This window comes from Apteryx mantelli, chromosome 17 (assembly GCF_036417845.1).
Source record: "Apteryx mantelli isolate bAptMan1 chromosome 17, bAptMan1.hap1, whole genome shotgun sequence".
NCBI classification, from domain to species: domain Eukaryota; kingdom Metazoa; phylum Chordata; class Aves; order Apterygiformes; family Apterygidae; genus Apteryx; species Apteryx mantelli.
In genome coordinates, this window is record NC_089994.1 from 13,416,638 (window position 1) to 13,442,758 (window position 26,121).

General features: G+C 36.8%; 1 protein-coding gene across 1 annotated transcript in view; it reads left to right on the top strand.

The window, feature by feature from the left end:
• RIMBP2 (RIMS binding protein 2) overlaps positions 1 to 26,121 on the top strand; it is a 159,907-nt gene that overhangs the window by 40,822 nt on the left and 92,964 nt on the right. Inside the window, exon 3 of the mRNA XM_067307392.1 lies at positions 2,268 to 2,405. Within this exon, the coding sequence (XP_067163493.1) occupies positions 2,268 to 2,405 (138 nt within the window). The remainder of the gene's footprint in view (positions 1 to 2,267; positions 2,406 to 26,121) is intronic.

The window sequence follows — 26,121 nt, forward strand, 5'->3', positions numbered from 1 at the left end:
CATGCTTCCCTGGCTGATTGCACAGCGTCGTATGCCGGATCCTTGTTGCGTGATTGGCTGTATTTGAGCATTTCAGAAATTCTTTCCCACTCTCTCACAATGTAGCTGAAATGGAGCCATCTCTGCCAGGATGGGGGCTCATCTGAATTTAATTTATTGATTTTAATCAGCAAACCCTTTCTACTCAATTTTTCTTTTTATTTTCTAGTTTTTGAAATGCAAACCCAATCAAATATTACGGAGTGGTGTCTTACTGCTTCACAGCCCTGGTTGAAACACCATTTATTTTTAAAACTGTTCTTTCAAGAGCTCTGAAATCTTTGTGCCTAAATTTGACCTAAATACTGCAAATGAGGGATGTGAAGATAGAACATGTGGTTCAGACTTGTGAAGACTTAGTGCAAAAGTGAGAAGACACAGAATCAGTTCTTACAGAAATTAACTGCAAAACATCCTCTGCTTTTTGCAGGAGTAGGAATACATGTGATACTGGTTTCAGATTATGGAGTCTTGCAATTGGAAATACACTAAAGGCAGATTAAATTATTTTCTATCAAAAGTATTTATTAAAATGGCAGTTACCAAAAGGTCAGTCATGGTGCTGATGACCTCAGATTAGTAAGTCTTTTCATTTGGGGGCAAAGACAAAACCAACCAACAAAAAACCAACTGGATTAATGAAATTTATCTCTGTGCAACACTTAACATGATTTAAAACCATAACTCCCTTCAGAGGAAGATAGAAAAGTTTCTGTTGAGTGTAGTGTTTATATGAGAAAATGAATAATCATAAACAGAATACTGAAGCTGTGTTATTAAATATCTATGTGTGTCTTATAGCTATACAGATTTTTTTTTATTTGTATCATAGTCCTGCATAGAAATCTCATTCAAAAATCAAGTACTCACTGAACAGATTAGAGTCCTGGCTTTGTGACAAAGCACAGTACAAAAGCACAGATGAACAAGTAGTTATCTCAGTATACTTTGTCTTTTGTATTTAGTTCTTAATAGTGAGAAATTTTGAAAAAAAAGTTTATCTTTACACTCATAATTTCTTCTGTTCATTTAATTAATGCACTTAATACTGTTCAGTAGTCAGCCTTTCTAATGTATATATGTGACGAGTAATGGTCTATACATGTTTTAATTGTGGGGATTTAACCATCCAGATAGAAAAAATTTTTCTTGCACATATTCACATGTTGTCTGTGCACTCAAGTCATGCTATCATTTGAACTATAGTATTGTAAATTAAGTCTTGCAAATAGTAGTTTTTTTGACACATCTGCACCTGATCCTTATGCAGTGGAAAAAATACTTCCAGTATTTGTTACTGTACATGAAGTGGATGTTCGCATAGGTATTCTTGTATGTAATCATCTTAGATAGTTATACCTTGATTTACCAAGCTATTTAACAGGCCAGCTTCTTCTGGGAATAGGAAGAACAAATTAATTGCATTTCATGCTAGACTTTACATCAAATTTTAATTCATTTAAAACAGTCCATTTGGGGTTGTCATTCCTAAATTTGCCTTAAAAAGGAATTTGAGGATGTTGACATCTCTGACTCCATCCAAAAAACTTCGAAATATCAAAACCAAAAATCCCTCCTAAGCTAGGGAGCACTGTGAATTGCGTGCCTGAGCTGGCAAAAACCCCAACATTTCTAATGGTACTTTGCCTAAGCTTTGCTGGAAATTTCTTGTAACTATAAAGAGATATTCTTACAAACTTGCAGCTTGTAATGATAAATGTTAGTTAGAATTTTTCTGCTTAGTTTTATGCCTATGCATTTTACAGGAAAGATGTTGAAACTGAATGTTTTCATTTACCCTCTGAAATTCATTTCCTGCAAGGACCACCAACCACACTATTTAAGTCTTATTTTGGAGGCTTATATTAGACTTCAGTCTCATTACCTACCCTGACAAAATGTTTATTCAGAAAAGCTCCTTTTTAGGTCTCGGATTCAGTAGAATGTTATCAGGATTAAATGAAAACTGCCAGGAAATTTACAGTTTTTGTGGTAGATAGGGGAAGCAAAGCTGAAATAGTTTTCAAATACGCACCATTATAAATTCTGAGGTATGTTTGAGAGGATGTTTGATATGATGTAAATTTAACCATCACTTTCAAGCAGCTTTTGGAGGGGACGTGCTATGAAAAACATATTGATAAAACATACTATGTTGTAGAAAGGGTAGGCTAGTACAAATGCAGTTTAAACAAACTGATCACTTTGTTTTGTTTGATTCTACACAGTTTGGAAATGATCCATCACATTTGCAGCCTGCAGCATCGCAAAAAACATCTGATCGGATCCAGGTTTTAGAGGACACCCAGATCTCTAAGTCTCATGCCACAACATTAAATCAAGAGTATCACCACTGGCAGTTTTTAGTAAGTCATCACTTTGTTTTTACTTTTTTCTGGCAACTGATGAATTTAAAGACAAATCTAGTTTTGCAATCCGTGCTGCTTTTTCTTTGCACACACACTAACATCAGTGGTTTGGCAGGGGGAAGAAGAGGCTTTCAACTCCACAATCTTTATAGAAACAGATTCTTTGTATTGATTTCTTCAAATCTTGTAGCTCTGTAGTAGCATTTAAATGATAATGTAAATATGTACTTGGAGCATAATCTTAAATATGAAAGGAGAGTTTAATACAATTGTGATACAAATAGGAATTGCAGTGCTTAGTTTCAGATGCATTAATACAAGACTGCAGGATCAGATGCTTAATGGTTATGATCAGCATACTCCAATCCACTTTGGTGTATACATCCTGACATTTGATGCTGAATGTCAGCAGATTTTTCTGGTTGAATTTGTATGTGTTTGTACAGCATTCTAATTTTCAAGCACCTTTTGCATGCATAGAAGAATACTTCAGCAAGGGTTCTTTGAATATAGCAGCTGTAGGGTCATGTCAATGTACCTGAAAACTACCTCCTGAGAGGGTTTGGCCCAAGTGAGGTGCCTTGAAGTCTTCATTTTAGATAAAATATTTTTACATAAGTTCAAAGGCATTTGAATGCATAAAGGGACAAATTTTTGATTCTTTTTAAAAATCAGAGTTGCAGATGGACCACTACATTTGTTTCCTATAATTAATAACTGGTTTGTCTGCTTTTGCTTTCATTGCACCAAGGAAGTTGCTTCTTTTTGGACTGTAACGTTTTAATGTGTATGATTTATTTTCTTTTTCAACTTGGTAATGAAAACAGAAGTATTGTGAAGAAGGAAGAAAAGTTTTTGGAGAAAGCCAGGTTGAACTCATTGACTTTACTTGAATTTTACAGTCTGTTTCCAGCAGTGAATGCAGCTCTGTGAGTAGAGAAGGAGACCTACTGTGTACAGTTTTGTCCTCTACTCTAAAAACTTGCCAGTTGCCTGAGATAACTAGGCCATAATTTCACAGTTGTCCTTTTCGTAGAAGTGCCTGCTTAATCAAGCTACTTCTACCCCGCCCACCCCACTATTATTTTTAGCACAGATCAGTGCCTCATACAATTCCCTCTGCAGCTGCAGAAGCAGTTGTAATGGCACAGTTTGAAGGTGTGGTATGAGTAATGTACGGGTGTCTGGTGCTGACGCTACTGCCAGCAGAAACAAACCCTAGCACTTAATAATGCACCAATGAACTTAAAAGCCTGATGTTTGTCTTTAGTTAAAAAAAAAAAAAAAAAAAGAGAGAGAGAGAGCTTGAGATCCTCTTGTGTGTTTCATGTAGGGCGAATTGAAATTTTGTACCTATTTACCTTTCCACCTGTCTAAAGTGGGTACTCTGCCTTAAAAACAGCAACGATGGTAAATATGTGGGTGGATATACAAAGAAAAAGTTAGTACAATCATCAGTACAAGCTGTCATTTTTTTAAATAGCAATACATGGCCATGATTTGTTAGAGTCTTTATGTATTTATGAGAATGCTGGGACATGAGAATCCTTTTATGATCTCCTAGACTCACAGGAAGTGTCTACATTTTATATAGCATTTTCTGAAACACTGAAAAAAGCACAACTGACTGTCTGATTCTATGGGTGCCATAATTGCTTCTGTATGTAAAGAAATGCTGAAACTTTGTGCCTTGGCAAGGAAACATTTGTCATCTTTTAGAATTTTGATTGTAGCTAACAGCTTAACCAAGCTGAATTGCTCTTTTGTTATCAAGAGTAGAGCATCAGAAGTTATGTGTTCAGACGTACTAGTTCAAGATGGAGTAACTTAAGCCACTTCTGTTGTTTGAGTTCAGAATTATCTTAAACTTAGTATACTAAAAATTCCAGAGCTTCAATTTAGGTATGTACTTCAGGGTTTTTTGTCTCAACCTAATACTGTTTTAGAGAAATATTCATTTCAGATGAGCTAGGATAACATTATTCTCCAGTGTTAAACCAATTATACTTTTAAAAATTAAGTTTACAAAGCAAAACCTGAAAGCTGAAATGTGCACGCTAGATCTCTTAATGTCCTAGCATTGCCATGCATTGCTCTGAATTCTCCTTGCCAAAGATCCGGATGATTTTATTAGTCTTGAATTATTCTTTATCTTGGCAAATAAGTTTACTATGGTGATGCCTCTTCGAGTGAAGTGTAAGAAATGATTGGCTTGTGCATGTTCTGCAAAGCAGAAGGCCATGCGTTCAGTGATGACGTAGTTTATTACTTTTCAAAAAACATGCAAATGTATTTATGATATAAAGTCAAAAAGAGGCCTTTGTAAGAGCATGATGAATTTCAGTTTAAAGGGTTAGGAAGCATTGAAATCATCTTTGCAATAGAGAAGTAGTCAACAAGTAGAGACTTTTGAGTATACTATAGCTATTAAGAATTCTATTAATATATATTATTTTGGCAAGGGTAGGGATGTAGAGTGTCTAGCAGAAGGTCACTAAGATGGCTAGGAGGCTGGAGTGAGTAAAGGCTAAAGGAGCTGGATTTGTTCAGTGTAAACAAGAGAAAGCTAAGGGGATCGCATTGCTGTCTTCAGCTGTCTAATGGACGATTATGGAGAAGGTGGAGCCAAACTCTTCTTGGAGGTGCACAGTAAAAGCACAGGAGGCAACAGACACAAGCTGTAGCAAGGGAAATTCTAATTAGATTTAAGAAAGAAATCTTTAAAATGAGGGTGGTCAAACACAACGGCAGTTTGCAGGGAGTTTGTGGAATCCCGTTCCTTGGAGAGATTAAAACCTCAGCTGCATTATGAATATTTCCTACTGTGTAGTCTCCCATTTCAAAGAATGAGATATTGTGCCAGCCTATATCTGTGTGAAGAATACGCCCGTACTCTAAGACCTTTCAGACCCTTCAGGACTGGATGTTATAACAAAAAATGAGATACTGTGATTTATTATCTAATGCTAATGAGCTCTGAGTAGCACGTATGTTGGTCGGTTACTTGATCCACATCTTTTGGTGTCTGAACCATAGGATGTAGTTCACGCATAGCCTTTCATCTTCAAAGCACTTTGCAACTGTTAACTAACGACATTATTTAAAGAAATTTCATAAAAAGAAACCATTTTTAAACCTAATATTCTCATTCCTCTTATATTGTACCTCACTGAAGTGAAAGTAAAGGCTTACAGCTTTGCTATAAGAGCTTGGTATTTGAAGCCTGAGGTTCTAAATTTGGTGGTGGATTTATCCATTTGAAGGATATGAGTTTGATTGCATCAGAAGTAATTACATTTAATATGACAAGAGAAAAGTGTATAAATGTGATATTTTGAATGGCTGTTAATGCCTTCTTTGCATCTCTGCTTTGGGAAAGAATAATTACACATCAGTGGTATGAACTGAATGTTAAGGTTTGATGAAAGACGTTTCTAGTAAAAAGTGAAGTCAATCTTTTAACTTTGCGTGTAGAAACTCTATTAATAGAAGGCATTTGAGAAATTAGGTAGCTGTTTGTAAAGTTGTAAAAGACCAACTTGAGGCAAAAATTGGATGGCACTGAAATTAATGGGAATTTTGCTATTACTTTCACTCACACAAAGAATTCATGCTTTCAAGAAGGAGCATAGAGGTGCCCTGTAAAATAAAAAGCCACCACTTGGCTTAGAGCGTTGAGAATAGGGCAGAGAAACTGTTATTTGTGGCAGTTAGTTTCCGCCCTGCACAGACTGTGTCTTTGAGTCCATCCACGGCGCCTGCTCTCGCTGGCTGTGGCTGTCCATATTTAGGGGAAGGCAAGAAATCTAAATGTTATGGGGCAGTAGCAGCCTTCTGGATAAAGGCTATACTTTTGATACCCAAACCAGCCTCTTTTAAAACACTATCATTTACACAGTGTTGTAGTATGTACCTTGATGCCAGGATTACAGTTTCCTAACAAAATATGAAATAATGTTTTTTTTCATAGTAGTATCAGTACTTTCGAGCTTTTAACTTACTGTTGGTATCTATTCATTTTTTTAATGAATTGCATCACCTATATCAGTAACAGTAAATTGTAGTCATTTATACTGAAGGTTAGAGGAAATCTGCAATTCTTCATTCTGGTACTGTATGTTTCAGCAGTGATTTCACTGCAAGAGGAAAATCCTGTATTTTAATAAATAGATACCAAATCTTTTTCTACAGACAAATGTTCCCTTCATCTTCTGTCATTAGCTTTCCATGTACATAAATATAGCAGACTTGCCACCAGTTACCTGTTAGTTACCAGGCAACAGCAGCATTTGACACTGCCTGCAGCTGCAGTGGATGGCGTGCAACTCCCTGATTGTAAATTAAAATGCTCTGAATTTTGAACTGAGGCTGATAAAAAGGACATTAATGCAACTATAATGCCACTTTCACTGTAGCAGCAATATGTCAGCAGTTTCTATAACAACATCGGTTTGCTGAGATGTAGCCCTCTATCACATGTTCATGGTGGAAAAATTATAACTGCTTTAGTCCTTTGCAATACATAGTGTTCTCTAAAATACACACTGTACCTTTAAGTCTTTCTGTCTCTCTGTGCAAAGCAACAACATGTGCTGTGGATCCCAAACGCTTGCTTGGATTCATTGTTTACCAAGGTCATAGTGCAAGATGTCTAAAAAACAAAAAAGCAAAAACTGGGCAGAAAGAAAAAAAATTTTTTTAAATTTCTAAATGTTTTGAGTATTGCTTGCTATTCTGAGATGGCTTACAGTCTCCTAATGATGGCAGAACAATGAGGCTGAAGTGAATGCTTTTTTTAGTGTTCAGTTTGGATAGCTAGCTATATAAAAGGAACTTTTTAAGATTACCAGTCTTTCCTGTGCCCTGTATGTGTGTGTTTCTTTTGCAAATTAAAATGACTATCATTTGCATTATGAATGCAAACCAGCATAACACCAGTAGTTGGCTTTGACAAATAGTAAATTTAAATATAATGTACTTGAATTTTTATCATTTTGGGTCTCTTTTGAGCACTTTTAAATATGTGGCACTGAATGCGTGTGAGTTATTTTAATAGTTTATTTCCCTTTACCATTCCGTTATTATTTTTCTTCTCTGAATCTATGAAATGACTTACATAACCTTCCATTTCTGATGTTATTCTCTGGATTAACTATTGCCTGTGCAAAGATAAAGTTCTGTTTTGATTTAGTTGATACAGTGCCAATGTAATAGCCTTTCCTATGTGCAGAAGAGAACTTCTATCAAAAATAGCCCACAATGTGGTTTTAAAAACCATTTTTCCTAATCAGAGTTGAGGAGCTAGTTACATTCCTGAATAAGTGAAATCAGTTAAAAGTATTTAAAACCCCAAACCATTAGAAATGTCCAGGGTAAAGAAAAATAGATTGGATTAAATAAGTAGTCATGAAAGCAGACTAACCTTTTCTTTTTTCCCTAGAACATAATTTTCCTGTTCTCTGGGTTTAAAAAGATTGTTGACTCAAATATGACCTTTTAATAAAAACACTCTTGTAACATAGTTTCCATCTTTTTTCTTTTTCATGGAGCAGTCAGAGCCATAGTCAGGGTAGGTCAGGAGGGCCACCGGAGAGCAGATGCACTCCAGCACTGTTGCTCTTGCCTGGGGAGAGCAGTTTACATGCGTGATGGTGGCTTTTGGAGCTCTGGAGAGAAGAGGCATGCTCAGGCGTTCAAAGAAGCACAGAACAGAGTCAGGCCTTTAGCACTCTCTAGGCAGTCTTGCCTGTGCTGGATGCAGTGCTGCCTTGCTATGATTCTGGAAAAAAATATGCCATGTATTTTTCAAGTTCTGTAGATCTGTAGTTGTGGTTTCTCTGATGAATACTTCCATTATTCCTGCTAGATCATAAAATTCAATTGTAAGGCCTTCTGATAGCACCTAGTGTATATGATGCACTCATATTCAAACTGTGCAGTTTCTGAAGTGAAAACTAGACTTCTGATTTTTATGATTGCAGATTCAGGAGACATCCCAACACGATCTGGCTGTAACTGATGCAGTTAATCGGGTCTAAATAGATGAGAAAGGAAACATTCTAATCTCTGTTTTACATACAAGGGAAAGATTAAATGTGCCAATTGATATCATAGAAAAAATTGAAGAAAGAGTCAGAACCTGAATCCAGATTATCTGATTCCCAGGTAGTGCTCGAAGGGCACGGTTGCTCTTTTGCATTTTGCACTCTGTCATTTGAATGCATCCAAACAACAACCAAGCAGTGACCCAAACCTGCCAAGGTTCCCCTTCCCCTCAAACAGTATTTCCTGAGCCTGGGGTGCAAGTGTGTCATTCTGTTTAAGAGACAGTAAATGTGTTTATCTTGATTTTGTGTTCATGAATGTAGTCTATATTTTCATATAGATCTCACTATCCTGCATTCTGTTCATTGCTCTCTGAAAAGATACGCTCTGTGTAAGTCTAGCTGTGTGTATTATCTTTCTCCTAAATGTACTGTCCATTTTAACAGTCCCAGTTTGCTTCTAAATTGCCTCAACAAATGTAACACGTGTCTGACAAGAAAGCTAAAGAGTCTGAACGCATTATCAGTTACAGCAAAACAAAGGGCTTATGGTGCATGGTGATTTATTACGTTGTTTTTCTGTAATACATGATAAGATTAAACATTTTTGCCTATACTTATCCTAATTACATTTACCTCTTGTTTAATCATGTTTAAAAGAAAAATATATTATCTCTGAGGAGAGAATATAGTTTAATTAACTTTCGTGCTGGTGAATCAGACTGCCAGATTTTGTAATAGCTTCATTTGCAAGGCCTCTTGTCCAATAAATTGGTTGAAGACAAAGTATTCAGGTGATAATAAAAGGTATAAACCTTAAGCTGAAACCTCATACTAAAATCTTGATGCTCAGTGGTGTTACTATTGAATTCAGAGGTGAATTAGAAGACAGCTCTCTGATCTGGGCTTGAAATTTAATTTACAAGTAATTTAGGGGACTGTTGACCCTTTTCTTGGATGCTTGAGAGCTTGTATTGTACCTTTAAAATACTTGTTACACTGGCCTCAAACTGTTTGAAGCCCATTGCTTTTCAAACACATACAACCCAGGTGATAAAAATGACAGTGCATATCAAAGCCTTCTCCAGTAGGAACAGCAGTAGCTGGATTTAACTTTATGAAACAACTGGTTATTGAGAACTAGACTGAGCCTTTAATGCATTTCAAAGCAGCTGTTTAGCAGCCTTCACATGGTAGAAGATTGCAGTGGCTACTCAACCTAGCGACTGGCTGGCGAAAGAATCTCTTGTTCCATCAAAAGGAATGACCTAAAGCCAGAAGAGTCTGAAATCCTTTGCTGAATATATGCAGCTCTTTTTGCTAACGTTGATGTTTATTTTTTTTCCACACAGTACAGGCCAAATTCTCATTACCAGTAGTGCCACTGAAGTCAGTGAGGCTAGTAATATCAGTAGTGCAAGCAAGATACTGCCTTATCTGTATGAATAATTGAATTGTTCTCTAACAGCATATACATGTAGACTAGATATGGTCTGAGCAAACTTTTCAGTCTGTTTCCTGGAGAATTACTAATGATTAGAGCTGCAGCAAGAAAGCTCCTTAAAGCTACCAGACTTGTTTTTTTACTGGCTAAAAAACACCAGGAATGTGGGATCAAAAATCCAGAGTAGTTTAAATGCTGTACAAAGTGTACAGCACTTTGTAAAGGCAACACAGCTGGGAGAAAGATATTTAAAATGAAATCCCTTTCTGAATATGGATATTAGAGTCTATGATGAGCCCACAATTGGGTGGTGTACAGCAGAGATAAAAGGCATCTTGGGGAAGAGTGTATTGAATGTTAAAAAGATATATAAAACTGTGTTTCTGAGCTGTCTTCTTTCATCAAACAGAAAAATTGAGATGTGGGAACAGGAGCATATTACCATGTGTTAAAGTTTATAAATTACTGCCTTAACCTGTGCTTAGCACTTATGCATATTTCATATGTACAGATTCTGTATTTGCAACTATGTTTGGAAATCTTAGTACAAATCCCAAATGCAAAAGGTGCTTTAGTGACATATGTTGGTTAAAAAAAGAACAAATCTCCTCCTATGAAGAGTTTAAAACTGACAAAGTCAGTCATGCAGAATGCTTGTGTTTAGACCAAAAGTAAATATGAACCACAGTCCCAGAATTTTTTATTCTCATGGTAAACTAACATGAAAATAAAATTGAAAGTACCACAATCTTCAGTTTAGTTCCTGCAATTTAGAACATTTGCTTTGTATCTGGATAGAGCATAAGTTACTTTCTCTGTGTGAAGTACTGCAATGAGAAGAATTCGGGAGTTGGACAAGACCAGTTTAGTAAAGGCTTAGAAACTTCCACTCCTCTGTTTAAATGGTTTTGTGATTGCATCTCTGATGTGAAGCAGCAGTTGGGATTCTGCCCTCCTGAAGGGTCTTCAGTAAGCGTAGGATTTTGTGGAACAGGGATCTCAAATTGTGCTTATGGTTATAGCTAATCTGTGTAAATACATTCAGACAATTGTGGAGGTGAGCCGTCAGCCTTACCATCTACTGTCACACTGGGGGAGAGGCAACTCCCAGCTTTCTGCTGGCCTCAGCATTTGGCAGCATCCTCTATGAACATGGCCACTTTTTGTCTCCTTGGCCAATAGTCACTTGTGTACCAGTAGTGATATGTATCTTGGGGCCCTGGTATAGTTTATTTTATTTTGCAGGGCCAGGAATTAGGTACATCCATTAAAAAAATATATATATTTTTGAAACAACCATCACTCTTGCTCAGTTTCAGACACATTCAAGTCGTTAGTTCGTCTTTACCTGAGAGGCAGTGGGTGGACAAGGGAAGTGAGTCGTGCTCAACATAGCAAGGAGATAATGAGCTATATAAATAATTAGCAACACTTTTTGAAGATACACTCATACAGAGTCAAAAGCATCTTGCCTTAAGTGCATGGTTGGAGAAACTTAATTGAGACTACTCATTTCAGCAAGGCAAACATAATTTAACTATTTTTCTGTGTGGGTTTTTAGAATTCATAAAATGTTAAATGTAGTTACGAAGGAACAGAACACTATTAAAAGTAAGGCACACTAGATTAGTACAGTCAACAGATTTTGAAAGTTTCTGGTTCCTTCTACAGCAGTAGATGGACTGTTTTGTGTAGTTGCCATGAAGATTTGCAGATCATTTCTAACAGCTGAAATTTCAGAACAATGGTGTAAGCATCCTCACCTAGAGAAAACTGAATTTGAAACATTTGAAACATTTCTACTAGCTGTATCACTTCAGTTGATAGAAGATGAAATGCAGTTACAGACCCTTCCAAAGAAGACTAAAGAATTAATTTCAATGGGATTTCATCTCCTCTAAAAATTCAAGGCAAATATTCTTATCATTTATGATACTTTATTTTTATTTAGGTAAGAAAACAGCTATATAATTGCATCTCTATTAAGAACAGGATGAACTCCTGTCTCTTTACTAACACTTCCCTAGTTTCCTATTTGCAGGCATGATTTTACTTGTGAGATGGTGTCTGAGGAAGCTGTTAGACTTGCAGAAAGCATCACACAGTGAAACACTCATGTATCTGGCCACAGCACTCTGTTGCAGTTCATGCGTTCAAGTATTCCGGCTGAACCACTTTTGATATTTTAAAATCCTATATTTTTATTTATTAATTTCTGTGCTAGTATATTCTCACCTAATTGCAGAAATGTTTTTAGGTTATTAAAAATGTCTGTGTTCTTTAAGTTTTCAGCTCAGTTTTATAGCTTAGGCAGTACTGGTGGCTTGAACAAGAATGTTAATTTGTGAATGCTTCTCTGATCTGTGCCTGGTCTTTGAGATGTGACATTTACTCACTGCTATACACTGTATGGTAGATAACTAAGCTTCAAAATATTTTCCAATATTTTGGCCACATTGCTAGTAAATTATATATTAATTTTCATATGTAATAGTGATGAAAAGTCACTGACAGCTACACCCATCCATCTTGGTTAGGTTTGCCTTGACCATAGCCATCCTCTACAGGAAATATCTGTCATTTTTGATAGGACATCCAGTAAATGAGAACTGCTTGCTTCCGGAAAAGGAGTGATGAAGCCAAAGACCCATTAATGTTACCTCAATTTGTTACTAGACAGAATTCACATAATCATTTAACTACACATTGAAGATGCATTATGCTGGCCTAAGAGTGATATGGGCTGCTGGATTTATGCGTGTATTTTTTAAGGAAGAGGGACAGCAACCAACGAGGCACAGGTGCTGGGAAGCAGTGCATGGGTGGCAGCTCCATTACAGAAGCTGCTAGTTCTCTGCTTGTAAAATTCAGGACTGAGGCCAAGGATTAGAGCAAGCAGAGTCAGAGCTATGACTTAGAGGTGTGACAGGTATGTATTTCTTTTTCTCCTCCGTATCTAAATGGAGATGTATTGGAGGGAAGCTGGCCTACCTGTTGCCTGACAGTGCCTTATTTTCTTTTGGCTTAACAGGGAACTCCAGTCTGCAAGGCTGTCAGTCTGGCCCTTTTCGTCAGTACTGAATCACTTTAAAAAGAAAAACAGTGCATGTGATTATCAAAAGCATTTCCATTTATAATGCACTGTGGCAATTCAGCTCAGACAGCAGGAAATAAGAACATTGTATATTAAAAGGATGTTGAATGTGGAAATTAAAAAAACCCTCTAAATGTGGAAATAAAAAAACATATAGCTGTCACTTTATGGAGCTGTGAATAGCTATTGACACTTTAAATGACAATATTCCCTTTACTTAGCTTGTCTGTGATATGTGCATATCAGCAAAGTCATTAGGGACTAGAGTCCAAAGAAACAGTGATTAGCATATTTTAAACTTTCCTGCACTGACTGCTTAAATCGATCTGAATTAATAGAAAGTTGAGAATCTTTTTTGTGTTCTCCGGGTAACGAAGGCTAAAAATAGTTTTGTTAGAACTTTGGTTACTAAATTTTAACAGTTCTGGGGAAAGGAAAACACTTTTGAAAGATTATAATTAATGAGTGTTTTTTGTTTTTTTTTTTTTTTTAAGTATACCAAAATAACATGAAGAACTTGGGACAAGCATGCTATTTCGTGCCTTTGGCATTTTGATGGTTTGCAGCCTAGCTTCCCACTTGAGATGGAGGCGGGCTTTGCTGTTGACTGCTCTTAGCAGCTAGCCCTCTGCAGCTGCTTGGAAAGGAATTTACTGTACAAATTTGAAGATTTGAAAGCTCAGAAGGAAAATTCTGTTCTGAATTTACAAAGCAAATCATTATGCCCTGATCTACCACTTTTTCATGTTAACAGGAAATCCAGCAGGAGGTAACGTCATTTGAGAGAGCATACATTGTATTTAAATAGTTGGCAGTCTAAAAATTTAGAGCAGTTTAAACTAAGCTTATGTTTTATTAGTCCAGAAAAATTTTAAGGTTTGAAAATTTCCAGTTGCCTGTAGTGATGGTATCAAAAAATCAACTGTGGCAAACAAAACACACATGCGAAGGTAGGGCAAACTGGTGTGGAAAGATGAGAAAGGAGGCTGCTGCTGTGTAAGTGAACAGACCAGGGTTAGATCAGGCATTGAAGTTGTGGCATGTGGACTGAATTTTACTCATATCTGATGCACTGTTTTCATGCTTGTTCTGCTAAGAGTTGTCTGGGATGAGAAAGAGGAATTTAGAATGTATGAGCTCGTTGCTCAATGCACTGCTCTAATAGTAAATGGTATAACAGGCAGGGGGGTGGTTATTAAAACAACTGTAACTGCTGAAATCCACAAGTATTGTCACTGCTGTCATGTCAGATCCTGCTCTAGGATCTGTTCATGTGCTATGGTAATTTGTAATTTCTGGATGAACATAACCATCTAGCACATACACCATGTTGACGGAGGAAAGAAGTAATTCTATAAAAGAGAATTTTGCATATTCTTGTAAGGCATGACCTATAAAATTTAGAACAGAATGTGCAGGAATCCCCTAGAACTACAGTAAAAATGTAGTTTTCCTACTTCTGAGGAGGTTTTCATGGTATGAGAAACATGTCATTGCAGATAACTACACAAAGCAGTATTGTCGAGTATCTGGGAGCAATATATTTGTTAAGAAAATGATGTATCAGAAGTCCAAAGATTTATACAAATGTTAAGGAAATGATTATTAGCTGGTAACTCGTTTGAACGGATTCAAGGCTAGAGGATTGCTTTTTACATATGGTTCAACAGCTCATTATGTCTTTGCGTTTTGGTTCTTGGTTTGTTTTTGGTTTGGTGTTTTTTGTAAACCACAATATAATTCTGATTGTCTTCACCTTTGGTGCACAGTTGGGTTTTGACAACAGTATAGTCACAATCCTGAATACTACAAGAGATTGCTATTGGCTGAGATTTTTATTGAAATGAGTGTTTCAATGAACTTAAGCTTGGTATTTTTTAGATTTGTACTGGATCTTTACCTACACCTGAGTTTCATCATTTTTATCCTTGGAGTTTCGTTTAATGGTAAAGAGGGAACGTACTGTTCCATCACATGTGCGAGTCAGTTTTTAATGAAGATTTAGGGCTGCAGAATGGTCCTGTACAATTCTGAATGTATCTATGTTCATTTTCATGCTTTATGCAGGGGAACAGCTATGAGAATTCACTCTTAAGAGCTGAGAACCACAACAACTCTGTCCGTATTTCTTAAATCATTCAGTATATAGGGCATTGTTATGCATATTGATTAAGTGCTTCTTTAGAGGTATTATGCATAGTGTGTATAGAATAGAAAGACATTTTGAAAAAGGTATATCGTCAGTAATTTTTTTTTTGAAAGAGAGAGAGTGAATGAGGGAGAAAAGCTTTGAGTAAAAAGAAAAAAACAAAACAGCAATCTTCAGCACTGCAAAAGGAAGTGTTTGAGTGTGCTGGTAGCATTGTGTTAGATGTGATGTAAATATGGATGGGTGACAGAATGGGAGACATGAGGATGACTCATAATCTTAGCATGGAAAAGTAGTAAAATAGGTAAGCTGGTGTGATGTTATGGTGTTCAAAACACTTCTGGGAGTTCCCTCAGGATATTTTGACAACTGATGATAATTTGCAAAGAGCTTAGAATATTTCAGCCTAGCTAAACACCTAAATGTGAGAAGCTTATTTGTATTTTTCAGAAAAGTTGGAGCCTCTGGAATCATTAAAATCTGGCCTTGAAAGCTCAAGAGAACAGTTTTTATCCCCACTATTTCTGGTGCAACACTTTCCATTTCACTACTTAAAGTTTTATTATTCCTTCAGCTGGCTGCTAGTGTGGATTGCATTTGTTTGGTTTTTTTTTTTTAAGATAAACAAAATTCTGTTAAATCTCAAAATTTAAATGAACAAAGGCTCAGTTCATAGCTAATTTAATCTTAACTGATTTTCTCAGTCGTCTTCTCTCATTTCCCCCTTAGGCTGTGCTTTTTTAGAAAGGACTCTGTCCCTGTAATCAAACTGGTTACTGTGGGGAGAATTCTGAATAGAGCTAAAAGAAGCATCTGTGTGTTAAAGCCTTTTGTCTTTTTTATTAACCATTCTCTCTTCTATATTTGCACTATGTTTTGGAAAGAAGAGAGAAAATGTGCTAGTCACATGCTGGCCTGTGTTTACATGTTAATCTTGGTATTCATGCAAATATAGTTTCCTTCTTTGGAAGATTTAGCTGGAAGAGGAAAGAGTGAAATGTATGCATTGAACTTTATATAAACAAATCCATGAGCTATAACTTTGTAATGTGAATAGTAAACTAGCTGGAGGCAATTCCTGATTATATGCTGAGAAAGATCTTGGATTTGGTGGAGGATGATTGCATTACAGATCTCTGAAACCTGTCTTCAGATGCAGCAGGCTCTGGGGCAGTACTAGGCTACAAGGCTCTCTACCAATTTGATAGCAAACTTGATTAAGTCATTAAATTGCAGATCATTGCTGGCAGTAAATTAATTCTTAATCCGAGTCCTATTTTGCACTGCGTCAGGAGACTTTTGCCAGGAGGCCAGTGGCTTGAAAATGGGTAATTAAATTCTGTTGTAAATACATTTTTATCTACCCTTCTGCTTGCAGGAGCTGGCAAACAAGTGAGAGCCATTAATTAATACCTGTAATTTGGTTTAGTTGAATAAGCCCTGCTCCTGTCAGATTCTGAAATGTAAACCAAGGCTATGAAGTGGGGAATAAGTAGAAGATAAAGAAGGCTGACAAAAAAGTATTCATAAGAGAATTTGTTCTTATTTCTTTCTGTAAAAAATATGTTGGCTAGTTTAGAAAATTGGCAATAATTTAGTCTAAATTTAATGCAGAAGGGAAAAATAAAAAAATCATAAATATAGGTATAGTAATAATAGCAGCAAGATGTCTTTTGGGCCTTTGTACAATAATGTAATTAATCCCTTATGTTCCAACTTTATTACTTCAGGAGATAATTTTAGCAGGTTAATCATCCTCTGGTGCACATGTAGATGTGCATTGGTTGTCAGAAGTTTTTTTTTTTTATTGGTTGGATTTGAGCCAGCAAGTATTGCAGTTTTTAATCAGAAGTGTCAGAAGGATACTAGAATCTTGTTTACTAGCACTGTATCACAACTATTCTCTTTCCATTCATCTGAGACAAACTCAGTTTTCCTACCTTTCTTGCACAGTTTTTTCACTTCTTTTAAAACAACAGGAGAGTCCTGAAGGTCAGACAAATTATATGACCATTTCCTCCATTAATGAAGGATGCCTCTTAATTCTCTTTAAAGAGGGGAGCAAGTTTCTCCACATCATCTACCTATGATAAATACAGTTTCTTATGTCTCAAGAGCTCTGTGGTACTTCTAGCTCTCCAAACTGCCTGAAATCTTTCATGGGGAGTTTGGCTTTCTCTTATATACTCTGAAGATCCCTGTCAGAGGACTGAGGCCCCCTCAGGGCTCAAACAGAAAGTGATGTAGCAAGAGGCAGGCCAAAATTGTGACGCACCTCCTTGTGAAAAGGTGGTGTAAGCATCCATAAGGGAAAGATGCCTAAAGAAAGGATGGAGTTTGAGCAGTTGGGTATGTCCACATCAAAGCACTTGGGGAGAACTATCTTCATTGCGTTCTATTATTCTTCTTAAAATTGTTTCTGCTCTTTTGTAATTGTATGAATAGTTTGCTAGAAAAGAAGGAACAAGCCTGTGGGGATGTTTTAACAGCATCACTGGCTGTCTGTAGCTCTGAGTCAATATGAATTATATTCAGGGTATCTCTTGGCAACCTGTCTAATGGCACTAGCCTTAGCAGTGTTGTGGCTCATTTACTGCTCTGTGGTTAACACTGCAGATAGAGCTGAGTTTTTGGAAAACAATGTTTGCAAGTTTTGGCAGTAAGCATGGCTGTCAACTTTATCTGAAATGAACAGCTCATACAGCATGAGAGACATCTGATAGTTATACCACCAGGAAAATTTCAGTTCTGTAGCAAAAATTATCACGAGAGAAAGAATTCTAATTCCTTAAAAAATAATGTTGCCATATTTAACCTACCTCAGCTTTCTAAGGCTAGTATATTTAATAAATCAAGAACAAGATGATGTTTAATTTGACAATCCAGCATATAAAGTTGGGTGAGTTGTTAAAATGCAACTTGGGGAAAAGCCCTATTAGGGGAGCTGCCGAGAGAGAACACAGGTGCAGCTTATCCATCTTGGGCAACAAATGTTGTATTTAATGATCTTCAGTACCAATTAAAGACTGTAGGCTTGCAAGGTAGCTGAAATTTGAGAGAGAAGTAAAACTTGAAAGCAAACTAACTGTTTGAAGAGAAAAGCTTTTAAATGGACAAGGTTATTGATGGTTGGTTTTGTACATGAATAAAATGCATTTACTTCATGTGAGGGTTTTTTTGTAATGCGTGTTTTCCATTAGAACTATGAAATATGTTGATAGTGAACAAGCCTGTTATACCACTGAGCTCTAGTAGCCTCACCATTCTCTTAACTGACAAAATTCCACAAATCAAAGACAAAGTAAGATGGGCTTTTTAGGGGTCTGTGAAATCATTTTTGTTCGGTTGTGCAGATCCCATTTTAAAAGCCTTCTGAGCTTCATCTCTTTTTTACCTTCTGAATAGCATGATCATGAGATTTCATTAAGGACATATACATGCAAACATATATATGTGTGTGTGTTTATATATAATACATATTTTTATATATTATATATTATATATATACACACACTAAATATATAATATATTTTTGTATGTAAAAGCACATGTGCATTGGAATATTGTGTACGTATAAAATCCACAGTCTGAGATTTGCTGCTTTGCTTTCCAGAGTTATTAAAAATTAACTATATCTCCAGCTGAGACACTTCGTTATTTTGAGAGCAATGTAAATGTTAATAATTAAAGGCAATTAAAAAGTGTGTTAAAAGTCATGTAATTTTTATAAACTGGCTGACTGAATAATGGATGCCTCCGAGATTTTCTACTGTGCCACAGGGTTATTAAACAAACCCTTCTGCAGTGCTAGAAGTCCTGTAGAAGTGAAATAACCTATTTCATCACCTGGGGAATCCAACTGAGTTTTTGGAGTGAAATTATAAATCATCATCCCTGATGAGTCCTGTAAGACTATTAGACTATTCCGGAGTTCTTTCCTTCTGTGAATCCAGATGTATAGGATTTCGAGGGACAGGTCAAATAAAAGGAATACATGTAAAAAAACATGTTAAATATGTTAAACTTTAAATATGCTGTAGTGAACATAGACCCTGCACTATAACCACACTCTACAGTGCTCAAAGTTAAATACGATATTTCCAGCAAATAGAAAACTTTCATCTCATTTTTCTAGAAGAATGGTGAAAGAGAGAAGAGAAGAAAACAAAACACCTCTTTCTCCCTTCCCTTCCCCTAGAGAAGAATGCCAAAATTATGTCATGGAAAGTTTACACAAGAATTAACAGAATTGTTGTGTAGGTTAATATAGTTATAGCAGATGGATGCAGTGCAACCAGAAGCTGAAAGTCAGTATTTCTTGACTGCACCAGTGTTTTAATGGTGCTAAGCCTTTCAGCATGTACTTTAAGCAGAGGCCTTGTGTGAGGTTTAGTTATTTCATCTTTTTACATTTCTTTGACATCACTGCATGAAGGGTAAGATATAGGATACAAATTTTCAAAAGTGCTTGTTACTGTTTGTCCATTGCATCACTGTTTTGGCACCGCTGTTCCTTATGATGAACGTGGGCCTGAGGCTTGGAGAGAAGCCATCTTCCAAAGAGAAACTCTTAGCTGTTTTTTCACAGTAGGCTTTTCTCTAAAACCTTTTTCTCTCACAGTGCTGCATATTTACTAAAGTTGCTTGGTTCAAAGAGCCAGACAGGATGGCAGGCTGCAATACCATCCGTACGATGACTGGCATTTTATTCCTGTATTTCCCATAATGTAAACATTCCCCAAGCAGTTTGACATCAGCTCCAGACACAACATGTACACTACCAAGGTCTAAATGTGAGTAAAGATAGCAGTTTTATAAAAATGTGAATTATACATTCTTTGCTACAGTTTTCTAAAATTTGAGATTCCTGAAGTGTTTCTTAGCAGTAAGAAAGAGACAAAATTTCTCTAGGCCAGAAGTGAATTGGGCTGAGGAAGAACAGGCCGGCTGATGTATGGCTTACACACTTCTGTTGTACGCGACTTCATGCAGCCGTGGAATTGTCTCTTCCAGATCAGATTTGTAAGCAGGAACGTTGTCACACGTTTCAGTGGCAGCGCGGTGACTTTTTTTTTGTTTTTTAGCAATTTCCAGGAAGTGATGTTAAATAGCAACACTGACCAGTAGGTGAGACAGTTTCACTAAGAGTAGGTTCATTAACCAGACAGATGGCTGATTTACCATCTTTGTGCTTTACATGGTCACCATTTTGAGAAGTATCATTTGAGCTGGGGTAGGCCCAGGCTGTAACTGCTCCTTTGGTTTCAGGAAGCACGCTTGCACTTCCTCGCCGCCCCCCATGCCACACTCTCCGTCCCATAACACCGTTGATTCCTGTGGCGCCCTGCTTGCTAGAGCAATCCGAGGGATAAGAGGAATGGAAAATGAAGGATGCTTTAGCACTCTGAAGTGGTATGATTTGCAAATGTTTCTCTTTTGTGGCAGTAGCATCTTAAGGACCAAGCTCTTGAATGACTGTTAGTAGTGCATTTGATCTCACCAGGTGTTCCTGATCATCTCCTCAGACTCTTATATCTGAGCTCTTCCTGCTGAATTTTTGGAGCCTTTCCATTCTGTGACACTAACAGGTATCTGTATAAATCATTGAGGTGTAGATGACTTTGGGGTGTATCTAGTCTCTGATTAGTATCTTGTTAGGAGCCTCATACAGGGGTTTCTTTTGAGTAGTGTCTCAACAAATGCATTTACTTTTCATCTGTTTCTTAGGCCTTCTCCGTTTATAAGGCTGTGGACAGGCGTCATTTCCAGATCTAGCTACGCTAATTAAAATAAATTATTGTCCTAATCTCCTTATCGTTAGACACAAGCTGGAGGTTTGTGTTTCCACAGTTTGTTAAGAGGAAAACTTCAGAGAGCACACCCTAACCCATTTAGTGCAGCAGCAGTCAGCTAGGTTTGAGCTGTGTCCCTCTCCACCCAAAACACATGCAGTATTCAAGTGGCTCTTGGAGCTTAGCGTAAAGAGTCTGTCTGGTTGGTAATAATTTGTCACCTACTGTATACCTCTAAATGAATAATACGTACCTCTAAGTGAATAAATAAGTGCTTGATAGTCCATAATAGTGGAAGTCAGCTGAAAAAGAAAAAACATTGTTTCTCTAAGCAGTGTTGTTTAAAATTCTGTGGCCCATTCTCCTTCTCTGCTCCTACAGAGTCCTTGGCACTGGAGGTTGTAGACTGGGGAAGGGCCTTTGCGCTCCTGCCATTCTGTGTACTTTCTTTATGATGGTTGGGAAGGACTCAAAGATTTCTGCTACTTGGGCAGTATTTTGAAAAATACAGTTAGAAAGGAAATAGCAGTTTCTTCCTGATTTATTTGAGGCCTCTGAACCAACCACGTTTACTCTATTGAAACCTCATCTCATTCATTTAATAGGATACTTTGCATTTTGGAGTGCAGCTAAGCATTGTGTTCAAAAAGAAAAATGTTTTCTCAGTGTTTTCTTCACTTACCGAAGGAAAATGAGAGAGATTACCTCAGAATTTTGCCTGGCTTTCTTAATGTCCTGGCAATGTATGCATGCCATGTAAATTCTGTCTGCTTTTGCATCTGCAATGAAACCATTGCAAGCATCAGAGCTGGAGACCTGGAGAACATGATTTAAAGAACAGAACAATTCCCTGAATCAAATGCTTGGCTTTTCTGCAGTTATGTTCCTGTGAACTGCAGTTTCTCTTCTGAAATATGTATCTACTTTGCAAATAGTGGAGAAAAAACCACTACTTTTGCAAAACATCACCATTACTGAAAATTATTATTATTATTAATTATTACTAATAATTATTAATTTCCCCCCCTTTGTTGCTGTATCAGTATTTTCTGGTTTAGTGGGCTTTTTTAACTTCAGTTTTTTAATTTTATTTAATTTCTGTTTCTTGGATTCTAGTCCTGTGGGTGCAACCTCTTGTCACATGAAACAAATTAGATTGATAGATGAGCTGGGACCTACACAGAGTCACCCTTTACAAGTTCTCATCTCTTCAGATTCTGGAAGTAATTTTCCTGAAATAGGACTGCATCCTTATCTATAAAATGAACAAGATTGCAGCCCTTCCATGTAACAGCATTTTTTTAGCGCATTACCATATAATTAAGTTTAAAACCAAGACAACCCCTCAAGTGTGACTGGGAAATATCTACTTCTGGGAAAAAGCAACACCATATTTAGTAAGCTAAAAAGAGTAGTTGGGAAGGCACTGTAAGTTTTATTAAACCAGGCTTAAGGAGCTGAACACCATGGAGTGTCAACTGATGTGTGATGTTTTATCTAGTATTACCAGGAACAGAATGTGACTTTTTTCTCCAAGGTCAATGTTAACCCTTTGAAACCATGCACGTTTTTAACCTTGCTATTTTGGGTGGCGCACAGAAAAGTCAGTTGTCTTAACACACTATATGTTTTGAGACCGCAGTTCTTCATGTGGAAAGTATAGTTTTGGTAATACCAGAATTTTTTGTGAGTTATTGTCAGAAGGAGGAACTTGATAGAGCTAACAACCGAAAGAAAATTCCAAAAAAGTATCAAATTAGACAAATTAGAATGAAAAAAATTAGACAACAATGTTTAATGGAATTTAACGTTGTTTGAATTCAGTGTCAAATTTCATTTGCAGATTCACTTCTGTTTTATTTAAGGTAGTAGATGTGCAATGGTCTATAGCGAAGGAAAGTACGTAGTTTGATTGAAGGTAAGCAGATTTTTTTTCAAATTTTCATTTGGTCAAATTAAAAATAACTGTTTCAATTTCAGTAGTAAAAAAATAGTCTTCTGACCTATCTGAAAATGTATTTTAAGGGCTGAATTTTTGTTTGTGTACCACAAGTAGCACACATGCCATATTTTGGGAATCCTATATTAATGGATACTTGATACAAAACTTAAGTCCAAAAAAAAAAGCTCCTCTGTTGTAAAATACTGATGGAATAAGAAGCTACAGAAGCTCTGTAGATTGTGTCAGTAATGTGTTTATTGTAATTTCAACCTAAGCAGGTTGAAAAATCAGAGCCTGTGTTGAGCTGTTAGAACACGTGCAGAGATCTGTGAAGAAAAATCAACCTTCCTCAGACTGCAAGAATAGCAAAAAGAAGAATAATGACGAAAGCTATTGCTGAACAAAATAGAGTTATTTTTAGAAGCCCTGTTCTATTAGCTCACCCAGTTGAAAAGAGAAGCCATTCTGTGCCTATCTGCCTGTCATTGTATACTGTAGACATGCTGCATATGTCTAATAAAGCTTCTTCAAAAGAACAGGAAAATCCCTGTATTAGTCTTACTCTACTCTGCTCTTTTGAACAGTCAGTGGTTAAAGAGCAGTGAATTTTAGGTGTCAGTGACCTACCAGTCACTGGTTTTCACAGGATTGGAAATGGTCATTTCTGTGTCACAGCAGTGTACTGGCACTGTGTTTCTCTGTTCATGTTTTTGGAAATAAGAGAGATTTTGTATCTTGTTTGGAAGTAGGGGCCATGGAGTACTGCCATATTTAAAATCTAAATTCTTTTTGGAATAATCTTCCAAGATTTATCACCATGATCATCTTCAGATTTTTAAAATAGAAAAGATTTTAAAGATCTTCAAGATTTTTGTTTCTGAGCATCCAGGTAAAGTCCCATGAAAAAAATATCAAGTGTGAAGAAGGATGTTTCATTTTTTCTTAATGTTGTGAATTCACTTGTGTGCTTCTCCGCAGCATTACAATACTGCAGTATATCAGAAAGACAAGGTTTTAATGCCATAAGAATTAGTTATTAGATCCTAGGCTACCGAGAGATTACTGAAAGTAGTTTTGAGGCTTCAAGCTCTGGATTCAGCCTAACGGGAGATAGGCGATGTACCTTGTCTTGCTGGCAAACTGAGAAGTTGCACCAAATCAGGTTAAGAATCCATCTCAATGTCAAATCTGTTCTGTAGAAGAAATCTGCTTTGAGCTAGAGAAATGCATGATGAAGGTGCATTAACCCTATTACTCAGTTCACCATGTGATAGCAAGGACCTCCGGCTAGCTACCCCCTCTGCCAAGGACTGCTGAATCTAGCAGTGCTTTGGTCACCTCAATCCTTTGTCTTTTGCCCCCCTCAAACACTTCATATGTGGCAAAAGGCTTCTGATTCCACTGCTTCTGTGATTATTTATCACAGGTGAGGCAAAATTCATTGCTCTCTTCTTTTCTCTTTCCTTGTTTCTCTCTTTTAGCATGAACTTGAGTTGAGTCAGATAAGATTATAGCCATCCCCCAAAACTGAGGAAGGAAAGCAGAAGTAGTTACATTCATTGGGTGGGAAGTTTTAGGCACATAGGCATGATCCAGTTAAAGATCTGAACTTCCTAAGACTTAGAAAGATTTGTAGTGGATTGGGGTTAGTGCAGATGAATGCTACCTGAATGGTCTTTATGTAGATCCTAAAACTTGTTAGTATAGTTGTCGCGGTCCGCGGGAGTGACGGGAATGAATCATACGCATTCACAGAATGCAGGTTCAATTCCATCTTTATTCAGCAATTTGCCTATTTTATAAGTACAAGTATTCGGCGCTCTGGCCCTTGATTTGTGGTTCATACAGATTATGTCACAGGTAGCCAATCATTGCACCGATCACGCACACAGCGGTCATGCCTTGTACCTTGCTGCTTGTTTAGCAAAGCTGTCTAGCCCTTAACCTTGGTTCCCACTGGCTTCTGCTAGTTTATCTGTACTTTCTCAGGATGTATCATTCCCAGCTGCACCAGTGTCCTTGGTAAACTACTTCAAAGCACATAGCAGCGGCTACAGTCTGAGGCCTAAGGCTTCAGCAAATTTAGCTACTTATGCTAAGCAAGTTGTGCTAAGCAACTAATCCTAAACAGTGTAGTTCCATACTCTATATTTCATATAGATTGTTGTTCTGAAGTACCGCAAGGGCCCCAACATATAGTTACAAGCTCAAAAACAAAATAATCACCAAACTCCAGAAGTCCAGTAGACCCCAAATCAAAATGGCTTAATACAGTTTTAACTTCTTTAGTTATCATTGGATTTTATTATCTAAAAATAATCTTTCATATATCTCAGCAAGAGATATACGGACAAGAATTTGACAGCTTACTGGTTTTGCTTAGTTATTATCTTAGATTCGTGGCAGGCATAGCATGATTATGTGGTCTTGGGTTATTGGTGCATGTTGATCCTCTAGTCTACAGTCAGATAACAATATTAATAAATTTTAAAAATAGCAAGGACTAAAGGAACTAGCTTTTTAAAGTTACGTAAGTGTTATCCATTTTTAACCTGAGAAAATCAATAAGCTTTAGGGGAAAAGAATTAGTATTTTTTTGTTAAGTTTGTGGGCTGATGTTTGCAATGTGTGGAAAGATTTCCACCTTCTTTTCCCTCCCCCAAAAATGTGAAAAAAGTGGATGGTTTGGCAAACCAGCTGAAATAAATTGTGTGTTTCTTTTTGGGATGCTATTGAAGAGAGAAATACTCGACTTGAAGGTTATGCAGAAACGTAATCACATCTCCTTTTGTTGAGCATATTTTCTTGCATTTATTCATGGTGTCTGCTGAGCTCCCTAACACAAGATTACTGGTTATAGTGCATTTTATTTTAATCTAGTTTATGGATTTTTATCATTTTAGTTAATATTACTGTTTACATTGGCCATGAATAGAAATGGATTCAATTCAAAATGAAAGAAAAAAACCTGTAGAATTCTACAAAAGCTTGACCTGCACTTTGGCATAGCTGTGTGGTAATATTATTTAAATGAATGCAGGCTCACAGTAAACTGGAAAGCTCAAAAAAGAGATTTTTGATAGATACTTGTCATATTCTTGATGCTTATATATGGTGTGTTACCTAGGCTTGCAAGATCAGATTGCGTGTATATAGTGACACAGGTCCACAACTGATATACTATAATGCCTAAGGCTCTGATCCAACATAGTAAGAGTTCTCACTGAAAGGGTAAATACTACTATTCT